Source organism: Orbicella franksi, chromosome 3 (genome assembly GCF_964199315.1).
Source record: "Orbicella franksi chromosome 3, jaOrbFran1.1, whole genome shotgun sequence".
Classification (NCBI taxonomy): Eukaryota; Metazoa; Cnidaria; class Anthozoa; order Scleractinia; family Merulinidae; genus Orbicella; species Orbicella franksi.
In genome coordinates this window covers 31,242,333-31,260,670 of record NC_138147.1, presented here as the reverse complement: position 1 = coordinate 31,260,670, position 18,338 = coordinate 31,242,333, and the positions used below count along the sequence as shown (strand labels likewise).

The window sequence follows — 18,338 nt, the reverse complement described above, 5'->3', positions numbered from 1 at the left end:
ATATGTTTTCTTGCTACGCGTTTACTGTTGTGTTATGCAGATTTGCGTGACTTACAAGGATACACAGCCAACCTCTCAAAGCTAGGGGCCGAATGTATGTCACGCACTGGAGAAATAATTGTAGACTTAAACATTGTGCGTGGTTTTGCAAGTTTTGCAAGGCTTTATATTGCCATCGGGTCCTTTAAAACAGAATGATCCGCGGGGCAAACGCTTGGGTGATTTAACTTGCTTGATATCATTAAGTAAAAACAAACGTCACGCAAATTTAAGAGAAGATGACGTTTCGATGCCACTGACAACCGGATAATTACGGTCAAAATATTTGTAACATGCTGGCTGATTGAGTGAGGGAAAATGTTTCCATTACTTATGCAATATGTGTAGTTAACACAGTTTAGGAAAATTTCTTTAGGTGAACTTTTAGTGCAAAATTTGCAGGCATGAACCCCGTGGGGGTCACTGCCATATATGGGCTATATAGGTATGTACCGCTGTGAAGGGTATGGTTTTCAAGCAGTTTACTCTAGGATAGGGTATATAAATCAGAGCGTTTGGGTCTAGAATAGGGTATCATTTTCCAAAAACTGACTAGTTGGTTGAAGATTTTATCTAGACTACGGAAACCAGGAATTGCCACTCAAAAATATAAAAAAATCAAATCGGCAAGTTTAAATTTACTCAAATCAGCCTCAATAGTGTTGATAGATGGGGGGATTTTGGGAGTTTACTCTAGTATAGGGTAGCAAAATTCAGCTGAACTAGCTCTGGTATAGGCTAAGGGTTCCAGGGTCCCAGCGGCACATCCTCACCCAGAAATTCCCAAAGATCCCCCCCCCCGGCGCATGAACATCTGTTTTCTTATAAATTGATCAACACAAAATCAGTCTTGTGTGTCATGAGAATTACGCAGGCGATCGACAAAGTATTGCAGTAACTTACAGGCTCAATTTATCAAGCAGACACAAAGCTCTTCACATGCTGTTAGTGTTGTTTCGTCAGCCCTTTTCCTAAAACCAAAGATGGGATTGCTGTCTGGAAATCATGTCGATAAGGAGAACGTATTCGCTATTCGCACTCACTGCTGAAAGTTTTTTACGATAACTGCAGAAATTCTCGAGCGCTCATTGGCTAATGTTGATTGTCAATAAGCGGACAGACGCATGAATTTATAATTTATGCGATGCGTCAACAAGCGAGAGTGGACAATTTGACAATTTGTGTCGTTAACAAGAAATTGACGTCAGTTTTTCATGTGTCTGTTCTGTTATTGTCAATGAATTTCGTCATAACATTGTCAAAGTAGTCTGCGGATCCACTCGACTATCGCCTTGTGGATCCACAGCTACTTTGACAATGTTAAGACGAAATTCATGATCAATAATAGGACAGACACATGAAAAACTGACGCCAATTTGTTAAATGGATATAACATACAAGTCCAAAATTTTGACATTGTCGAGTGCAGTGGCTTAGAAATACGGGTTCTGCAAAACAGCCTTCGACAGATAAACTCAACCGACTGCATTTATTACTGTTTGCGGATCTCTACCACGAACAGACGACACGATAACTTCCGGTAAGTGGAGTCGACTACCAAGTTAGACGAGTCCCCTCACTTTGGGTGAATTGGACAACACTCCTTCACGATCATAACGATGTTAAAAACAAGAAAGTTCGCAGTAGTTTATACATCATCAGAAGCAATATTATTTCCGGGGATTAACTGAGCACTGTCATCGAACAGACCTTTCCAGTCCTCCGACTTACCACCTCCTATTAAGAGGAACAAAATACTCTGGGTGAGACGCAATCTTAGCTTCAAGCGTCCGTGTCCAAATATTTTGTTCATCCATGTGAAAAATTTCGCTTTGGAATACAGTGCCTCAAACAGTCCAAGAGCAGAAGAAAGGATACAACTGGGCCCAGCAGAAGTGAAACACGAGATCTGGGGGACCTGTTTCACATAAACTAACAAAACTAACGAGATTTTGAAATTTTAATTTATGTTCAAGGCACAGCCCTGAGACATCTTTGCCATTCCTTTGCTTCTTTTTTCTCAACTAAAAATTGTTTTCTTTCGACGATAAATCTGGAGACAGCTCTAGCCTGCAGGAAGGAAAATCTCTTAGCGTAAGGAAGACTGCTCGTTTAACAGCGCTTAAAAACCCATTTCAGTGTCAGTTACAAAAATCGTGCAAAGCAAAACGTCTTTATACGAAATTCATCACAATTAGTATTTAATAATATAACTAAATTGGACTTGAATGTTCCATAAAAACGTTTAAAACATGTGGGACTCATTCTTTCTTTCAATATAATTGGTGTTGATTCTTCAGTCAGGTGTGAAACGATATAGACCAATAATACTATAGACATTGCTATAGCACTTTTTAACAATTTGCTATGGATCTAAGACATGGTTTATATGCCACCTTATGCCACTCGCATCACACTCGAAACATAACCAGAATAAATAAGCAATAACTTCCATTTGGCCCGAAAATATGCTCCGATATTTGTCCGCGGACATTATCTGTTCCGAGAAGCAAACTGTTTTCCGAGAGCGAAGCTCGAGGAAAACTGTGAGCTTTGAGGAACATATTTTCGCGCCAATTGAGGTTATTGTGTTTACCTCTTCAAATATTTTCGCAACACGCGCAGTTTTGAAAATTGAGGAATATCACTCGGAAATTTGCCAGTTTTAGCTGGGGCATATTCACTCACTCGCCGCGTTTACACCAATCGCGCGCGAGCGAAAATATTTGATGGATTATAATATGCAATATTGTACTACTCTACTGTTATTGTTTTGTGAGAGACATTTCACCGAAGGTCATCCTACTATCTGGACGAACTGAAACATAACAAAGGTCGACAAATGGTTATACTTGATATGGTCCTACAACAATAATTTCACACCAGTGCCCAACCATTTGTAAACTTGTTGTGATCATTCAGTCATTCTTTTTATATCAACAGGTTGCATTAGCAACAACCTACATGACACACTCTTGATTTAAGCGCTAAGTGTTTATAAGATTAAGGGTGTTTCTAAGGGGTTATACTATTGCTATGGTAACCTTAAACGCCATCACGATAACCATTACTGGTTCAACAGGTTTGAGTGATACCAATATTGTAACACCACTTGAAAAGGAGGTGTAGAATTGATCCGTCAAAGTGTAGCTGTTACAAGGGTGCTGGAAACTGTTGCCAGCCACCTTAAGGGAGGGTAAAACCTAAAATACGTTAAGAAATAAATCAAGTAGGAAAAAACTCAAGGAGGTTTCTATCTTTTTAAACTTAAAATTCCAATATTCAATCTTCATCAAATTACCATTTTCCCCATTTCTCATCTTTTCATACGAATCGGAAAAAGAGGATTTTAAAAGTTCTTTTACACTAAAACAGATATTATGTTTCTACTCTCTCATAAAGACTACAGCAATACATTTCACAAAATTGAATAGTTTTCATATTTATCGGAGTCCTTAAGGCAAAAATTCAAGTCTCGGGAAACAAACATATACGAACAAGATCTTCAAGCCTATGGTATCCGCACAAAATAGGGCTTACTAAATGTATTTCAAGAGTCTTCAATAATTTATCGAGTCATTCAAACAAAATGTAGACAAGAACTTTACGAGCCATCATCTGTAACCTTAACCTAGCAAGATGCAGTCTATTCAAAGTATTGTGCAACGTACATTACAAGTATGATAGAAATGCTTCAGTTCAGGACATACTCTCCATCATCTGTTGAAGCTGAGTTAACTTATGCTGAACAGCTAATACATCAAGATGGTCACGGCCGAGTTTTTTCCGATAAATGGTAAGTGTACGTTCATAATACTCTTTGGCCTGCTCCAGGTCACCCAGGTGGTAATAAATAGTACCTAGGTTATTGTAACACCTTCCCACATCACGATGGTCAGGGCCGAGTTTTTTCAGACGAATGGTAAGTGCACGTTCATAATACTCTTTGGCCTGCTCCAGGTCACCCAGGGCTTGGTGAACAGTACCAAGGTTATTGTGACACTTTGCCACATCAGGATGGTCAGGGTCGAGTTTTTTCAGACGAATGGTAAGTGCACGTTCATAATACTCTTTGGCCTGCTCCAGGTCACCCAGGGCTTGGTGAAGAGTACCAAGGTTATTGTGACACATTGCCACATGAAGATGGTCAGGGCCGAGTTTTTTCAGATCAATGGTAAGTGCACGTTCATAATACTCTTTGACCTGCTCCAGGTCACCCAGGGATTGGTGAACAGTACCAAGGTTATTGTGACATTTTGCCACATCAGGATGGTTAAGGCCGAGTTTTTTCAGACGAATGGTAAGTGCACGTTCATAATACTCTTTGGCCTGCTCCAGGTCACCCAGGGCTTGGTGAACAGTACCAAGGTTATTTTGACACATTGCCAAATCAAGATCGTCAGGGCCGAGTTTTTTCAGAGCAATGGTAAGTGCACGTTCATAATACTCTTTGGCCTGCTCCAGGTCACCCAAGTCGCGGTGAACAGTACCAAGGTTATTGTGACACTTTGCCACATCAGGATGGTCAGGGCCGAGTTTTTTCAGACGAATGGTAAGTGCACGTTCATAATACTCTTTGGCCTGCTCCAGGTCACCGAGAACGTGGTGAACAGTACCAAGGCTATTGTGACACTTTGCCACATCAGGATGGTCAGGGCCGAGTTTTTTCAGACGAATGGTAAGTGCACGTTCATAATACTGTTTGGCCTGCTCCAGGTCACCCAGGGCTTGGTGAACAGTACCAAGGTTATTGTGACACATTGCCAAATCAAGATGGTCAGGGCCGAGTTTTTTCAGACGAATGGTAAGTGCACGTTCATAAGACTCTTTGACTTTCTCCAGGTCACCCAGGGCTTGGTGAACAGTACCAAGGTTGTTGTGACACTGCCACATGAAGATGGTCAGGAGCGAGTTTTTTCATATCAATGGTAAGTGCACGTTGATAAGACTCTTTGGCCTGCTCCAGGTCACCCAGGGCTTGGTGAACAGTACCAAGGTTATTGTCACACATTGCCACGTCAGGATGGTCAGGGCCGAGTTTCTTCAGACGAATGGTAAGTGCTCGTTCATAATACTCTTTAGCCTGCTCCAGGTCACCCAGGGCTTGGTGAACAGTACCAAGGTTATTTTGACACTTTGCCACATAAGGATGGCCAGAGCCGAGTTTTTTCAGACGAATGGTAAGTGCACGTTCATAATACTCTTCGGCCGTCTCCAGGTCACCCAGGTCTTGGTGAACATTACCAAGGTTATTGTCACACCTTGCAACATGAAGATGGTCAGGGCCGAGTTTTTTCAGACGAATGATAAGTGCACGTTCATAATGCTCTTTGGCCTGCTCCAGGTCACCCAGGGCTTGGTGAACAGTACCAAGGTTATTGTGACACGTTGCCACATGAAGATCGTCAGGGCCGAGGTTTTTCAGATCAATGGTAAGTGCACGTTCATAATACTCTTTGGCCTGCTCCAGGTCACCCAGGGATTGGTGAACAGTACCAAGGTTATTTTGACACTTTGCCACATGAGGATGGTCAGGGCCGAGTTTTTTCAGACGAATGGTAAGTGCTCGTTCATAATACCCTTTGGCCTGCTCCAGGTCACCCAGGGATTGGTGAACAGTACCAAGGTTATTGTGAGACATTGCTACATGAATATGGTCAGGGGCGAGTTTTTTCAGATTAATGGTAATTGCACGTTCATAATACTCTTTGGCCTGCTCCAGGTCACCCAGGGCTCGGTGAACAGTACCAAGGTTATTTTGAGACATTGCCACATCAAGATGGTCAAGGCCGAGTTTCTTCAGACGACTGGTAAGTGCACGTTCATAATACTCTTTGGCCTGCTCCAGGTCACCCAGGGCTTGGTGTACAGTACCAAGGTTATTGTGACACATTGCCACATCAAGATGGTCAGGGCCGAGGTTTTTCAGACGAATGGTAAGTGCTCGTTCATAATACTCTTTGGCCTGCTCTAGGTCACCCAGGGCTTGGTAAACAGTACCAAGGTTATTTTGACACTTTGCCAAATCAGGATGGTCAGGGTCCAGTTTTTTGAGACGAATGGTAAGTGCACGTTCATAATACTCTTTGGCCTGCTCCAGGTCACCCAGGGCTTGGTGAACAGTACCAAGGTTATTTTGACACATTGCCACATCAAGATGGTCAAGGCCGAGTTTCTTCAGACGACTGGTAAGTGCACGTTCATAATACTCTTTGGCCTGCTCCAGGTCACCCAGGGCTAGGTGAAGAGTACCAAGGCTATTGTAAGACTTTGCCACATCAGGATGGTCAGGGCCGAGATTTTTCAGACGACTGGTAAGTGTACGTTCATAATACTGTTTGGCCTGCTCCAGGTCACCCAGGGCTTGGTGAACAGTACCAAGGTTATTTTGACACATTGCCACATCAAGATGGTCAGGGCCGAGGTTTTTCCGACGAATGGTAAGTGCTCGTTCATAATACTCTTTGACCTGCTCCAGCTCAGCCAGGGCTTGGTGAACAGTACCAAGGTTATTTTGACACTTTGCCAAATCAGGATGGTCAGGGTCCAGTTTTTGAGACGAATGGTAAGTGCAAGTTCATAATACTCTTTGGCCTGCTCCATGTTACCCAGGGCTTGGTGAACAGTACCAAGGTTATTGTCACACATTGCCACATGAAGAAGGTCAGGGGCAAGTTTTTTCAGATCAATGATAAGTGCACGCTCATAATACTGTTTGGCCTGCTCCAGGTCACCCAGGGCTTGGTGAACAGTACCAAGGTTATTTTGACACTTTGCCACATCAGGATGGTCAGGGCCAAGTTTTTTCAGACTAATGGTAAGTGCACGTTCATAATACTCTTTGGCCTGCTCCAGGTCACCGAGAACGCGGTGAACAGTACCAAGGCTATTGTGACACTTTGCCACATCAGGATGGTCAGGGCCGAGTTTTTTCAGACGAATGGTAAGTGCACGTTCATAATACTCTTTGGCCTGCTCCAGGTCACCTAGGGCTTTGTGAACAGCACCAAGGCTATTGTGACACTTTGCCACATCAGGATGGTCAGGGCCGAGTTTTTTCAGACGAATGGTAAGTGCACGTTCATAATGCTCTTTGGCCTGCTCCAGGTCACCCAGGGCTTGGTGAAGAGTACCAAGGTTATTGTGACACATTGCCACATGAAGACGGTCAGGGGTGACTTTTTTCAGATCAATGGTAAGTGCACGTTCATAATACTCTTTGGCCTGCTCCAGGTCACCCAGGGCTTGGTGAACAGTGCCAACGCTTATGCGACACTTTGCCACATCAGGATGGTCAGTGCCGAGTTTTTTCAGACGAATGGTAAGTGCTCGTTTATAATACTGTTTGGCCTGCTCCAGGTCACCCAGGGCTTGGTGAACAGTACCAAGGTTATTTTGACACTTTGCTACATCAGGATGGTCAGGGCTGAGTTTTTTCAGACGAATGGTAAGTGCACGTTCATAATACTCTTTGGCCTTCTCCAGGTCACCCAGGGCTTGGTGAACAGTACCAAGGTTATTGTGACACATTGCCACATGAAGATGGTCACGGGCGACTTTTTTCAGATCAATGGTAAGTGCACGTTCATAATACTCTTTGGCCCTCTCCAGGTCACCCAGGGCTTGGTGAACAGTACCAAGGTTATTGTGACACATTGCCATATGAAGATGGTCAGGGCCGAGGTTTTTGAGATCAATGGTAAGTGCACGTTCATAATACTCTTTGGCCTTCTCCAGGTCACCCAGGGCTTGGTGAACAGTACCAAGGCTATTGTGACACATTGCCACATCGAGATGGTCAGTGCCGAGTTTTTTCAGACGAATGGTAAGTGCACGTTCATAATACTGTTTGGCCTGCTCCAGGTCACCCAGGGCTTGGTGAACAGTACCAAGGCTTATGTGACACTTTGCCATATCAGGATGGTCAGGGCCGAGTTTTTTCAGACGAATGGTAAGTGCAGGTTCATAAATCTCTTTGGCCTGCTCCAGGTCACCCAGGGCTTGGTGAACAGTACCAAGGTTATTGTGACACATTGCCACATCGAGATGGTCAGTGCCGAGTTTTTTGAGATCAATGGTAAGTGCACGTTCATAATACTCTTTGGCCTGCTGCAGGTCACCCAGGGCTTGGTCAACAGTATCAAGGCTTATGTGACACTTTGCCACATCAGGATGGTCAGGGCCGAGTTTTTTCAGACGAGTGGGAAGTGCACGTTCATAATACTCTTTGGCCTTCTCCAGGTCACCCAGGGCTTGGTGAACAGTACCAAGGTTATTTTGACACATTGCCACATCAAGATGGTCAGGGCCGAGGTTTTTCCGACGAATGGTAAGTGCTCGTTCATAATACTCTTTGACCTGCTCCAGCTCAGCCAGGGCTTGGTAAACAGTACCAAGGTTATTTTGACACTTTGCCAAATCAGGATGGTCAGGGTCCAGTTTTTGAGACGAATGGTAAGTGCAAGTTCATAATACTCTTTGGCCTGCTCCATGTTACCCAGGGCTTGGTGAACAGTACCAAGGTTATTGTCACACATTGCCACATGAAGAAGGTCAGGGGCAAGTTTTTTCAGATCAATGATAAGTGCACGCTCATAATACTGTTTGGCCTGCTCCAGGTCACCCAGGGCTTGGTGAACAGTACCAAGGTTATTTTGACACTTTGCCACATCAGGATGGTCAGGGCCAAGTTTTTTCAGACTAATGGTAAGTGCACGTTCATAATACTCTTTGGCCTGCTCCAGGTCACCGAGAACGCGGTGAACAGTACCAAGGCTATTGTGACACTTTGCCACATCAGGATGGTCAGGGCCGAGTTTTTTCAGACGAATGGTAAGTGCACGTTCATAATACTCTTTGGCCTGCTCCAGGTCACCTAGGGCTTTGTGAACAGTACCAAGGCTATTGTGACACTTTGCCACATCAGGATGGTCAGGGCCGAGTTTTTTCAGACGAATGGTAAGTGCACGTTCATAATGCTCTCTGGCCTGCTCCAGGTCACCCAGGGCTTGGTGAAGAGTACCAAGGTTATTGTGACACATTGCCACATGAAGACGATCAGGGGTGACTTTTTTCAGATCAATGGTAAGTGCACGTTCATAATACTCTTTGGCCTGCTCCAGGTCACCCAGGGCTTGGTGAACAGTGCCAACGCTTATGCGACACTTTGCCACATCAGGATGGTCAGGGCCGAGTTTTTTCAGACGAATGGTAAGTGCTCGTTTATAATACTGTTTGGCCTGCTCCAGGTCACCCAGGGCTTGGTGAACAGTACCAAGGTTATTTTGACACTTTGCTACATCAGGATGGTCAGGGCTGAGTTTTTTCAGACGAATGGTAAGTGCACGTTCATAATACTCTTTGGCCTTCTCCAGGTCACCCAGGGCTTGGTGAACAGTACCAAGGTTATTGTGACACATTGCCACATGAAGATGGTCACGGGCGACTTTTTTCAGATCAATGGTAAGTGCACGTTCATAATACTCTTTGGCCCTCTCCAGGTCACCCAGGGCTTGGTGAACAGTACCAAGGTTATTGTGACACATTGCCATATGAAGATGGTCAGGGCCGAGGTTTTTGAGATCAATGCTAAGTGCACGTTCATAATACTCTTTGGCCTTCTCCAGGTCACCCAGGGCTTTGTGAACAGTACCAAGGCTATTGTGACACTTTGCCATATCAGGATGGTCAGGGCCGAGTTTTTTCAGACGAATGGTAAGTGCAGGTTCATAAATCTCTTTGGCCTGCTCCAGGTCACCCAGGGCTTGGTGAACAGTACCAAGGTTATTGTGACACATTGCCACATCGAGATGGTCAGTGCCGAGTTTTTTGAGATCAATGGTAAGTGCACGTTCATAATACTCTTTGGCCTGCTGCAGGTCACCCAGGGCTTGGTCAACAGTATCAAGGCTTATGTGACACTTTGCCACATCAGGATGGTCAGGGCCGAGTTTTTTCAGACGAGTGGGAAGTGCACGTTCATAATACTCTTTGGCCTTCTCCAGGTCACCCAGGGCTTGGTGAACAGTACCAAGGTTATTTTGACACATTGCCACATCAAGATGGTCAGGGCCGAGGTTTTTCCGACGAATGGTAAGTGCTCGTTCATAATACTCTTTGACCTGCTCCAGCTCAGCCAGGGCTTGGTAAACAGTACCAAGGTTATTTTGACACTTTGCCAAATCAGGATGGTCAGGGTCCAGTTTTTGAGACGAATGGTAAGTGCAAGTTCATAATACTCTTTGGCCTGCTCCATGTTACCCAGGGCTTGGTGAACAGTACCAAGGTTATTGTCACACATTGCCACATGAAGAAGGTCAGGGGCAAGTTTTTTCAGATCAATGATAAGTGCACGCTCATAATACTGTTTGGCCTGCTCCAGGTCACCCAGGGCTTGGTGAACAGTACCAAGGTTATTTTGACACTTTGCCACATCAGGATGGTCAGGGCCAAGTTTTTTCAGACTAATGGTAAGTGCACGTTCATAATACTCTTTGGCCTGCTCCAGGTCACCGAGAACGCGGTGAACAGTACCAAGGCTATTGTGACACTTTGCCACATCAGGATGGTCAGGGCCGAGTTTTTTCAGACGAATGGTAAGTGCACGTTCATAATACTCTTTGGCCTGCTCCAGGTCACCTAGGGCTTTGTGAACAGTACCAAGGCTATTGTGACACTTTGCCACATCAGGATGGTCAGGGCCGAGTTTTTTCAGACGAATGGTAAGTGCACGTTCATAATGCTCTCTGGCCTGCTCCAGGTCACCCAGGGCTTGGTGAAGAGTACCAAGGTTATTGTGACACATTGCCACATGAAGACGATCAGGGGTGACTTTTTTCAGATCAATGGTAAGTGCACGTTCATAATACTCTTTGGCCTGCTCCAGGTCACCCAGGGCTTGGTGAACAGTGCCAACGCTTATGCGACACTTTGCCACATCAGGATGGTCAGGGCCGAGTTTTTTCAGACGAATGGTAAGTGCTCGTTTATAATACTGTTTGGCCTGCTCCAGGTCACCCAGGGCTTGGTGAACAGTACCAAGGTTATTTTGACACTTTGCTACATCAGGATGGTCAGGGCTGAGTTTTTTCAGACGAATGGTAAGTGCACGTTCATAATACTCTTTGGCCTTCTCCAGGTCACCCAGGGCTTGGTGAACAGTACCAAGGTTATTGTGACACATTGCCACATGAAGATGGTCACGGGCGACTTTTTTCAGATCAATGGTAAGTGCACGTTCATAATACTCTTTGGCCCTCTCCAGGTCACCCAGGGCTTGGTGAACAGTACCAAGGTTATTGTGACACATTGCCATATGAAGATGGTCAGGGCCGAGGTTTTTGAGATCAATGGTAAGTGCACGTTCATAATACTCTTTGGCCTTCTCCAGGTCACCCAGGGCTTTGTGAACAGTACCAAGGCTATTGTGACACTTTGCCATATCAGGATGGTCAGGGCCGAGTTTTTTCAGACGAATGGTAAGTGCACGTTCATAATACTCTTTGGCCTGCTCCAGGTCACCCAGGGCTTGTTGAACAGTACCAAGGCTTATGTGACACTTTGCCATATCAGGATGGTCAGGGCCGAGTTTTTTCAGACGAATGGTAAGTGCAGGTTCATAAATCTCTTTGGCCTGCTCCAGGTCACCCAGGGCTTGGTGAACAGTACCAAGGTTATTGTGACACATTGCCACATCGAGATGGTCAGTGCCGAGTTTTTTGAGATCAATGGTAAGTGCACGTTCATAATACTCTTTGGCCTGCTGCAGGTCACCCAGGGCTTGGTCAACAGTACCAAGGCTTATGTGACACTTTGCCACATCAGGATGGTCAGGGCCGAGTTTTTTCAGACGAATGGTAAGTGCTCGTTCATAATACTCTTTGGCCTGCTCCAGGTCACCCAGGGCTTGGTGAACAGTACCAAGGTTATTGTGACACATTGCCACATGAAGATGGTCACGGGCGACTTTTTTCAGATCAATGGTAAGTGCACGTTCATAATACTCTTTGGCCCTCTCCAGGTCACCCAGGGCTTGGTGAACAGTACCAAGGTTATTGTGACACATTGCCATATGAAGATGGTCAGGGCCGAGGTTTTTGAGATCAATGGTAAGTGCACGTTCATAATACTCTTTGGCCTTCTCCAGGTCACCCAGGGCTTTGTGAACAGTACCAAGGCTATTGTGACACTTTGCCATATCAGGATGGTCAGGGCCGAGTTTTTTCAGACGAATGGTAAGTGCACGTTCATAATACTCTTTGGCCTGCTCCAGGTCACCCAGGGCTTGGTGAACAGTACCAAGGCTTATGTGACACTTTGCCATATCAGGATGGTCAGGGCCGAGTTTTTTCAGACGAATGGTAAGTGCAGGTTCATAAATCTCTTTGGCCTGCTCCAGGTCACCCAGGGCTTGGTGAACAGTACCAAGGTTATTGTGACACATTGCCACATCGAGATGGTCAGTGCCGAGTTTTTTGAGATCAATGGTAAGTGCACGTTCATAATACTCTTTGGCCTGCTGCAGGTCACCCAGGGCTTGGTCAACAGTACCAAGGCTTATGTGACACTTTGCCACATCAGGATGGTCAGGGCCGAGTTTTTTCAGACGAATGGTAAGTGCTCGTTCATAATACTCTTTGGCCTTCTCCAGGTCACCCAGGGCTTGGTGAACAGTACCAAGGTTATTTTGACACTTTGCCACATCAGGATGGTCAGGGCCGAGTTTTTTCAGACGAGTGGGAAGTGCACGTTCATAATACTCTTTGGCCTTCTCCAGGTCACCCAGGTCTTGGTGAACAGTACCAAGGTTATTTTGACACATTGCCACATCAAGATGGTCAGGGCCGAGGTTTTTCCGACGAATGGTAAGTGCTCGTTCATAATACTCTTTGACCTGCTCCAGCTCACCCAGGGCTTGGTAAACAGTACCAAGGTTATTTTGACACTTTGCCAAATCAGGATGGTCAGGGTCCAGTTTTTGAGACGAATGGTAAGTGCAAGTTCATAATACTCTTTGGCCTGCTCCATGTTACCCAGGGCTTGGTGAACAGTACCAAGGTTATTGTCACACATTGCCACATGAAGAAGGTCAGGGGCAAGTTTTTTCAGATCAATGATAAGTGCACGCTCATAATACTGTTTGGCCTGCTCCAGGTCACCCAGGGCTTGGTGAACAGTACCAAGGTTATTTTGACACTTTGCCACATCAGGATGGTCAGGGCCAAGTTTTTTCAGACTAATGGTAAGTGCACGTTCATAATGCTCTTTGGCCTGCTCCAGGTCACCCAGGGCTTGGTGAAGAGTACCAAGGTTATTGTGACACATTGCCACATGAAGACGGTCAGGGGTGACTTTTTTCAGATCAATGGTAAGTGCACGTTCATAATACTCTTTGGCCTGCTCCAGGTCACCCAGGGCTTGGTGAACAGTGCCAACGCTTATGCGACACTTTGCCACATCAGGATGGTCAGGGCCGAGTTTTTTCAGACGAATGGTAAGTGCACGTTCATAATGCTCTTTGGCCTGCTCCAGGTCACCCAGGGCTTGGTGAAGAGTACCAAGGTTATTGTGACACATTGCCACATGAAGACGGTCAGGGGTGACTTTTTTCAGATCAATGGTAAGTGCACGTTCATAATACTCTTTGGCCTGCTGCAGGTCACCCAGGGCTTGGTGAACAGTGCCAACGCTTATGCGACACTTTGCCACATCAGGATGGTCAGGGCCGAGTTTTTTCAGACGAATGGTAAGTGCTCGTTTATAATACTGTTTGGCCTGCTCCAGGTCACCCAGGGCTTGGTGAACAGTACCAAGGTTATTTTGACACTTTGCTACATCAGGATGGTCAGGGCTGAGTTTTTTCAGACGAATGGTAAGTGCACGTTCATAATACTCTTTGGCCTTCTCCAGGTCACCCAGGGCTTGGTGAACAGTACCAAGGTTATTGTGACACATTGCCACATGAAGATGGTCACGGGCGACTTTTTTCAGATCAATGGTAAGTGCACGTTCATAATACTCTTTGGCCCTCTCCAGGTCACCCAGGGCTTGGTGAACAGTACCAAGGTTATTGTGACACATTGCCATATGAAGATGGTCAGGGCCGAGGTTTTTGAGATCAATGGTAAGTGCACGTTCATAATACTCTTTGGCCTTCTCCAGGTCACCCAGGGCTTTGTGAACAGTACCAAGGCTATTGTGACACTTTGCCATATCAGGATGGTCAGGGCCGAGTTTTTTCAGACGAATGGTAAGTGCACGTTCATAATACTCTTTGGCCTGCTCCAGGTCACCCAGGGCTTGGTGAACAGTACCAAGGCTTATGTGACACTTTGCCATATCAGGATGGTCAGGGCCGAGTTTTTTCAGACGAATGGTAAGTGCAGGTTCATAAATCTCTTTGGCCTGCTCCAGGTCACCCAGGGCTTGGTGAACAGTACCAAGGTTATTGTGACACATTGCCACATCGAGATGGTCAGTGCCGAGTTTTTTGAGATCAATGGTAAGTGCACGTTCATAATACTCTTTGGCCTGCTGCAGGTCACCCAGGGCTTGGTCAACAGTACCAAGGCTTATGTGACACTTTGCCACATCAGGATGGTCAGGGCCGAGTTTTTTCAGACGAATGGTAAGTGCTCGTTCATAATACTCTTTGGCCTGCTCCAGGTCACCCAGGGCTTGGTGAACAGTACCAAGGTTATTTTGACACATTGCCACATGAAGATGGTCACGGGCGACTTTTTTCAGATCAATGGTAAGTGCACGTTCATAATACTCTTTGGCCCTCTCCAGGTCACCCAGGGCTTGGTGAACAGTACCAAGGTTATTGTGACACATTGCCATATGAAGATGCTCAGGGCCGAGGTTTTTGAGATCAATGGTAAGTGCACGTTCATAATACTCTTTGGCCTTCTCCAGGTCACCCAGGGCTTTGTGAACAGTACCAAGGCTATTGTGACACTTTGCCATATCAGGATGGTCAGGGCCGAGTTTTTTCAGACGAATGGTAAGTGCACGTTCATAATACTCTTTGGCCTGCTCCAGGTCACCCAGGGCTTGGTGAACAGTACCAAGGCTTATGTGACACTTTGCCATATCAGGATGGTCAGGGCCGAGTTTTTTCAGACGAATGGTAAGTGCAGGTTCATAAATCTCTTTGGCCTGCTCCAGGTCACCCAGGGCTTGGTGAACAGTACCAAGGTTATTGTGACACATTGCCACATCGAGATGGTCAGTGCCGAGTTTTTTCAGATCAATGGTAAGTGCACGTTCATAATACTCTTTGGCCTGCTGCAGGTCACCCAGGGCTTGGTCAACAGTACCAAGGCTTATGTGACACTTTGCCACATCAGGATGGTCAGGGCCGAGTTTTTTCAGACGAATGGTAAGTGCTCGTTCATAATACTCTTTGGCCTGCTCCAGGTCACCCAGGGCTTGGTGAACAGTACCAAGGTTATTTTGACACTTTGCCACATCAGGATGGTCAGGGCCGAGTTTTTTCAGACGAGTGGGAAGTGCACGTTCATAATACTCTTTGGCCTTCTCCAGGTCACCCAGGGCTTGGTGAACAGTACCATGGTTATTGTGACACATTGCCAGATGAAGATGGTCATAGGCGACTTTTTTCAGATTAATGGTAAGTGCACGTTCATAATACTCTTTGGCCTGCTCCAGGTCACCCAGGGCTTGGTGAACAGTACCAAGGTTATTGTGACACATTGCCACATGAAGATGGTCAGGAGCGAGGTTTTTCAGATCAATGGTAAGTGCACGTTCAAAATACTGTTTGGTCTGCTCCAGGTCACTCAGAGCTTGGTGAACAGTACCAAGGCTTAGGTGACACTTTGCCACATCAGGATGGTCAGGGCCGAGTTTTTTCAGACGAATGGTAAGTGCTCGTTCATAATACTCTTTGGCCTGCTCCAGGTCACCCAGGTCGCGGTGTACTTTACCCAGGAAAATGTAACATTCTGCTTCATGTTCTTCGATATACTCTTCACTACGCTGAACGAATTCTAATGCTTGGCTGAAGTACTTCATTGCTACGTCGAATAAACAGTGCATTTGACAAATTTGGCCAAGTTTTCTAAAGGAAGATGGATAATGCTGAACATTTATTATGCTGCGTTGGGTTTCTTGAGAAGTGTCTCGTTTATGAAACAATTTTTCAGTATTTATAAACAAGGTTCTTACATGAGGTATGACGGGCTTGCTGTAAACCATAACAGCATCGTCGTCGTTCCAATTCATTGATGGGTTGGTTTCCACGAAGTGAATGAATGATCTAACGGTTGCGTCTACAGTTTGAAGTTGTTGGATCTCCGGAAAATCGCTAGTCAAAGAGTTAATGACATCATAAACAACCTGATGCACCCGAATGTGCGCACCACTTTCGTCTTCACCATTTAATATGAGTGAACATCTTTGGATTCTCATAGCAATCATCTCTTTATCTCTAATTTCATCATCAGCGTTGAGAATATAATTGATCACGATGTCTTGACTTACAGGTTGTGGCGCACACACAGAGAGGAGACTGAACGTGTGATGTATGATTTTGTCGCACGTCATTGCCTTTATAACAGCCAGTGTTGTTGCTGTGGTCATGGATTCTTGGTAGCTTGGATTAGTTTCAGCATGGATGGTTTCAGTGGTACCTCGTTGCCCCTTTTTGAGCTTCTCTAGGTAGTCGTTCCAGCCAAAATGTGACGTTGTCTTGTTCTGCCGCACCTGTCTGACATAGGTGGCGGCGCTTACCAAGGCAAGAGGCTGGTAGTCCAGTGCCTGCGAAACTTCTTTTGCCATCTCGCTGTCATCCATACATGAAAGCTTTGCCAATAAACAACTGGCATCGTCAGGCTTCATACCTTTACTAACTGAGATGTGTTTAATGAAAGAACTCTGCAAAGGGATGGACGCAGTGTCCTGTGTTGTGATTAACAACTGACCGTTTGCCCACTGCCCATTTCCAGATTCCGGTAAATAAACATGCACACGTGATATGCTAGTAACGTTGTCCACCACCAGTAGCCACGACGTATAAAGCTCGATTTTTGTGCTGATTAAAGTCTTCAGATTAGTGATCTTCTCTCCCGTCGTCAAATCTTTGCAGTTACGGGTGTTTGTAACCACAAATTCTGGACATTTAAGTCGCCGGGCAAAAGACACGTACGATTCCAGAAGTGTATCTTGGCTTTCAGCATTCATTGTCATTACAAATGAAGTAGCACACGGAATTTCTTTACCCTCTTTGAAGAACTGCTCTGCTGCAAGGCCAGCCAGTTGAGATTTTCCACTTCCAGGATTCCCTGAGATGTACAGAAAACTTAATTTGTTTTCGTTAGTGCTTTTGAGCTGTTTGAGCTGTTGAGTTATTTCAGCCACCTCAAGATCGCGACTTGCGACGTCGTGTGAAGGTTTGGGAGGGAGAATACAAAAGGAGGAAATTTTGTTGTGTAACTGATCTTCAAGGACCTTTCGTTCTTCTTCTTTTTCTTGTAGTTCTTTTCCTTTTTCTTGTAGTTCCTTTGTTTTCGCTTGAAGGTTCTTTTCCTTTTCGTGAAGTTCCTGTCTCAGGTCATCAATCTTTTCCAAGACCAGGGTTAACTCCTCTGTAGGGAACGTTTTCTGATTTTGGATGTCTTGAATTTGCCAGGTGGAGAGACCGAGTCCTTGAAATGCAGCATGAACTTTACCAATGGCGATTTGAAACTCTGGATAGGCGAGGTGACCTTTTGGCATGTGCGCAAACTCTTCATTTCGAAACTTTCTCAGATCATCTATATTTGATTTGACGACTGGATTGAGACCGGGGCCGATAGAATCGGAGTAAAGAATGGCGTAAAAAAGCATGGTACAATCCCATTCTGCTCTGTCTCCGTTAATCATGGTAGCTAGGAGTTTGGCATTTCTTCTCTGGTTTCCGTGAGACTCCCCATTTTTGAAGTCCAATCCATTCCCAGGTTCATCTTTCCATTCGCCTAACGTTGTCTTGTAGCGATTGTCCCATTCTTGCTTGAAAATTGATCGGAGACCCTTAGTTATTATATCAGTGACAACGTAACAGATCCTGAAGTAGTTCAATTGCTCTTCTGTAAATTCTTTTGCAACAGTGGCCATTTTCTGCTTGCGTCACCTTTTGTTTGACTTCAGCCCTTTGTAAGAAATAAAACTTTGTTATTAGCCAGTTAGAGCCATGTTGAACTCGGCTGCTAGCTGAAGGTTTCGTTTGCTTTTTCTACTTTCCTGATTTTACTTTTCCTCTTTTAAAGTGAAATACATTACAGCAATTAGGATAAAAA

The 18,338-nt window shown here is 45.2% G+C and overlaps 2 protein-coding genes across 4 annotated transcripts in view; one reads left to right on the top strand and one right to left on the bottom strand.

Annotated features, from left to right (window-relative positions):
• Window positions 1-18,338, top strand: part of LOC145481996 (uncharacterized) — a 102,054-nt gene that overhangs the window by 64,183 nt on the left and 19,533 nt on the right. The gene's annotated exons all lie outside the window — the stretch shown is intronic.
• On the bottom strand, window positions 3,739-18,265 carry LOC145480494 (uncharacterized). Its single transcript, XM_081458739.1, has 3 exons — window positions 13,218-18,265; window positions 5,249-6,114; window positions 3,739-4,620 (listed from the first exon to the last, which is right to left on the bottom strand). Exons 1-3 carry the CDS (start codon window positions 18,154-18,156, stop codon window positions 3,739-3,741), a joined length of 6,687 nt encoding a protein of 2,228 aa, XP_081314865.1. The 5' UTR covers window positions 18,157-18,265.

Coding starts and splice junctions, on each gene's coding strand:
- LOC145480494 (XM_081458739.1), bottom strand. CDS start 18,156: ATGGCCACTGTTGCAAAAGAATTTACAGAAGAGCAATTGAACTACTTC. Junction 6,115..13,217: donor AAAGTGTCAAAATAACCTTG/GTACTGTTCACC, acceptor AAGAGTATTATG/AACGTGCACTTACCATTCGT. Junction 4,621..5,248: donor ACCTGGGTGACCTGGAGACG/GCCGAAGAGTAT, acceptor GACCTGGAGCAG/GCCAAAGAGTATTATGAACG.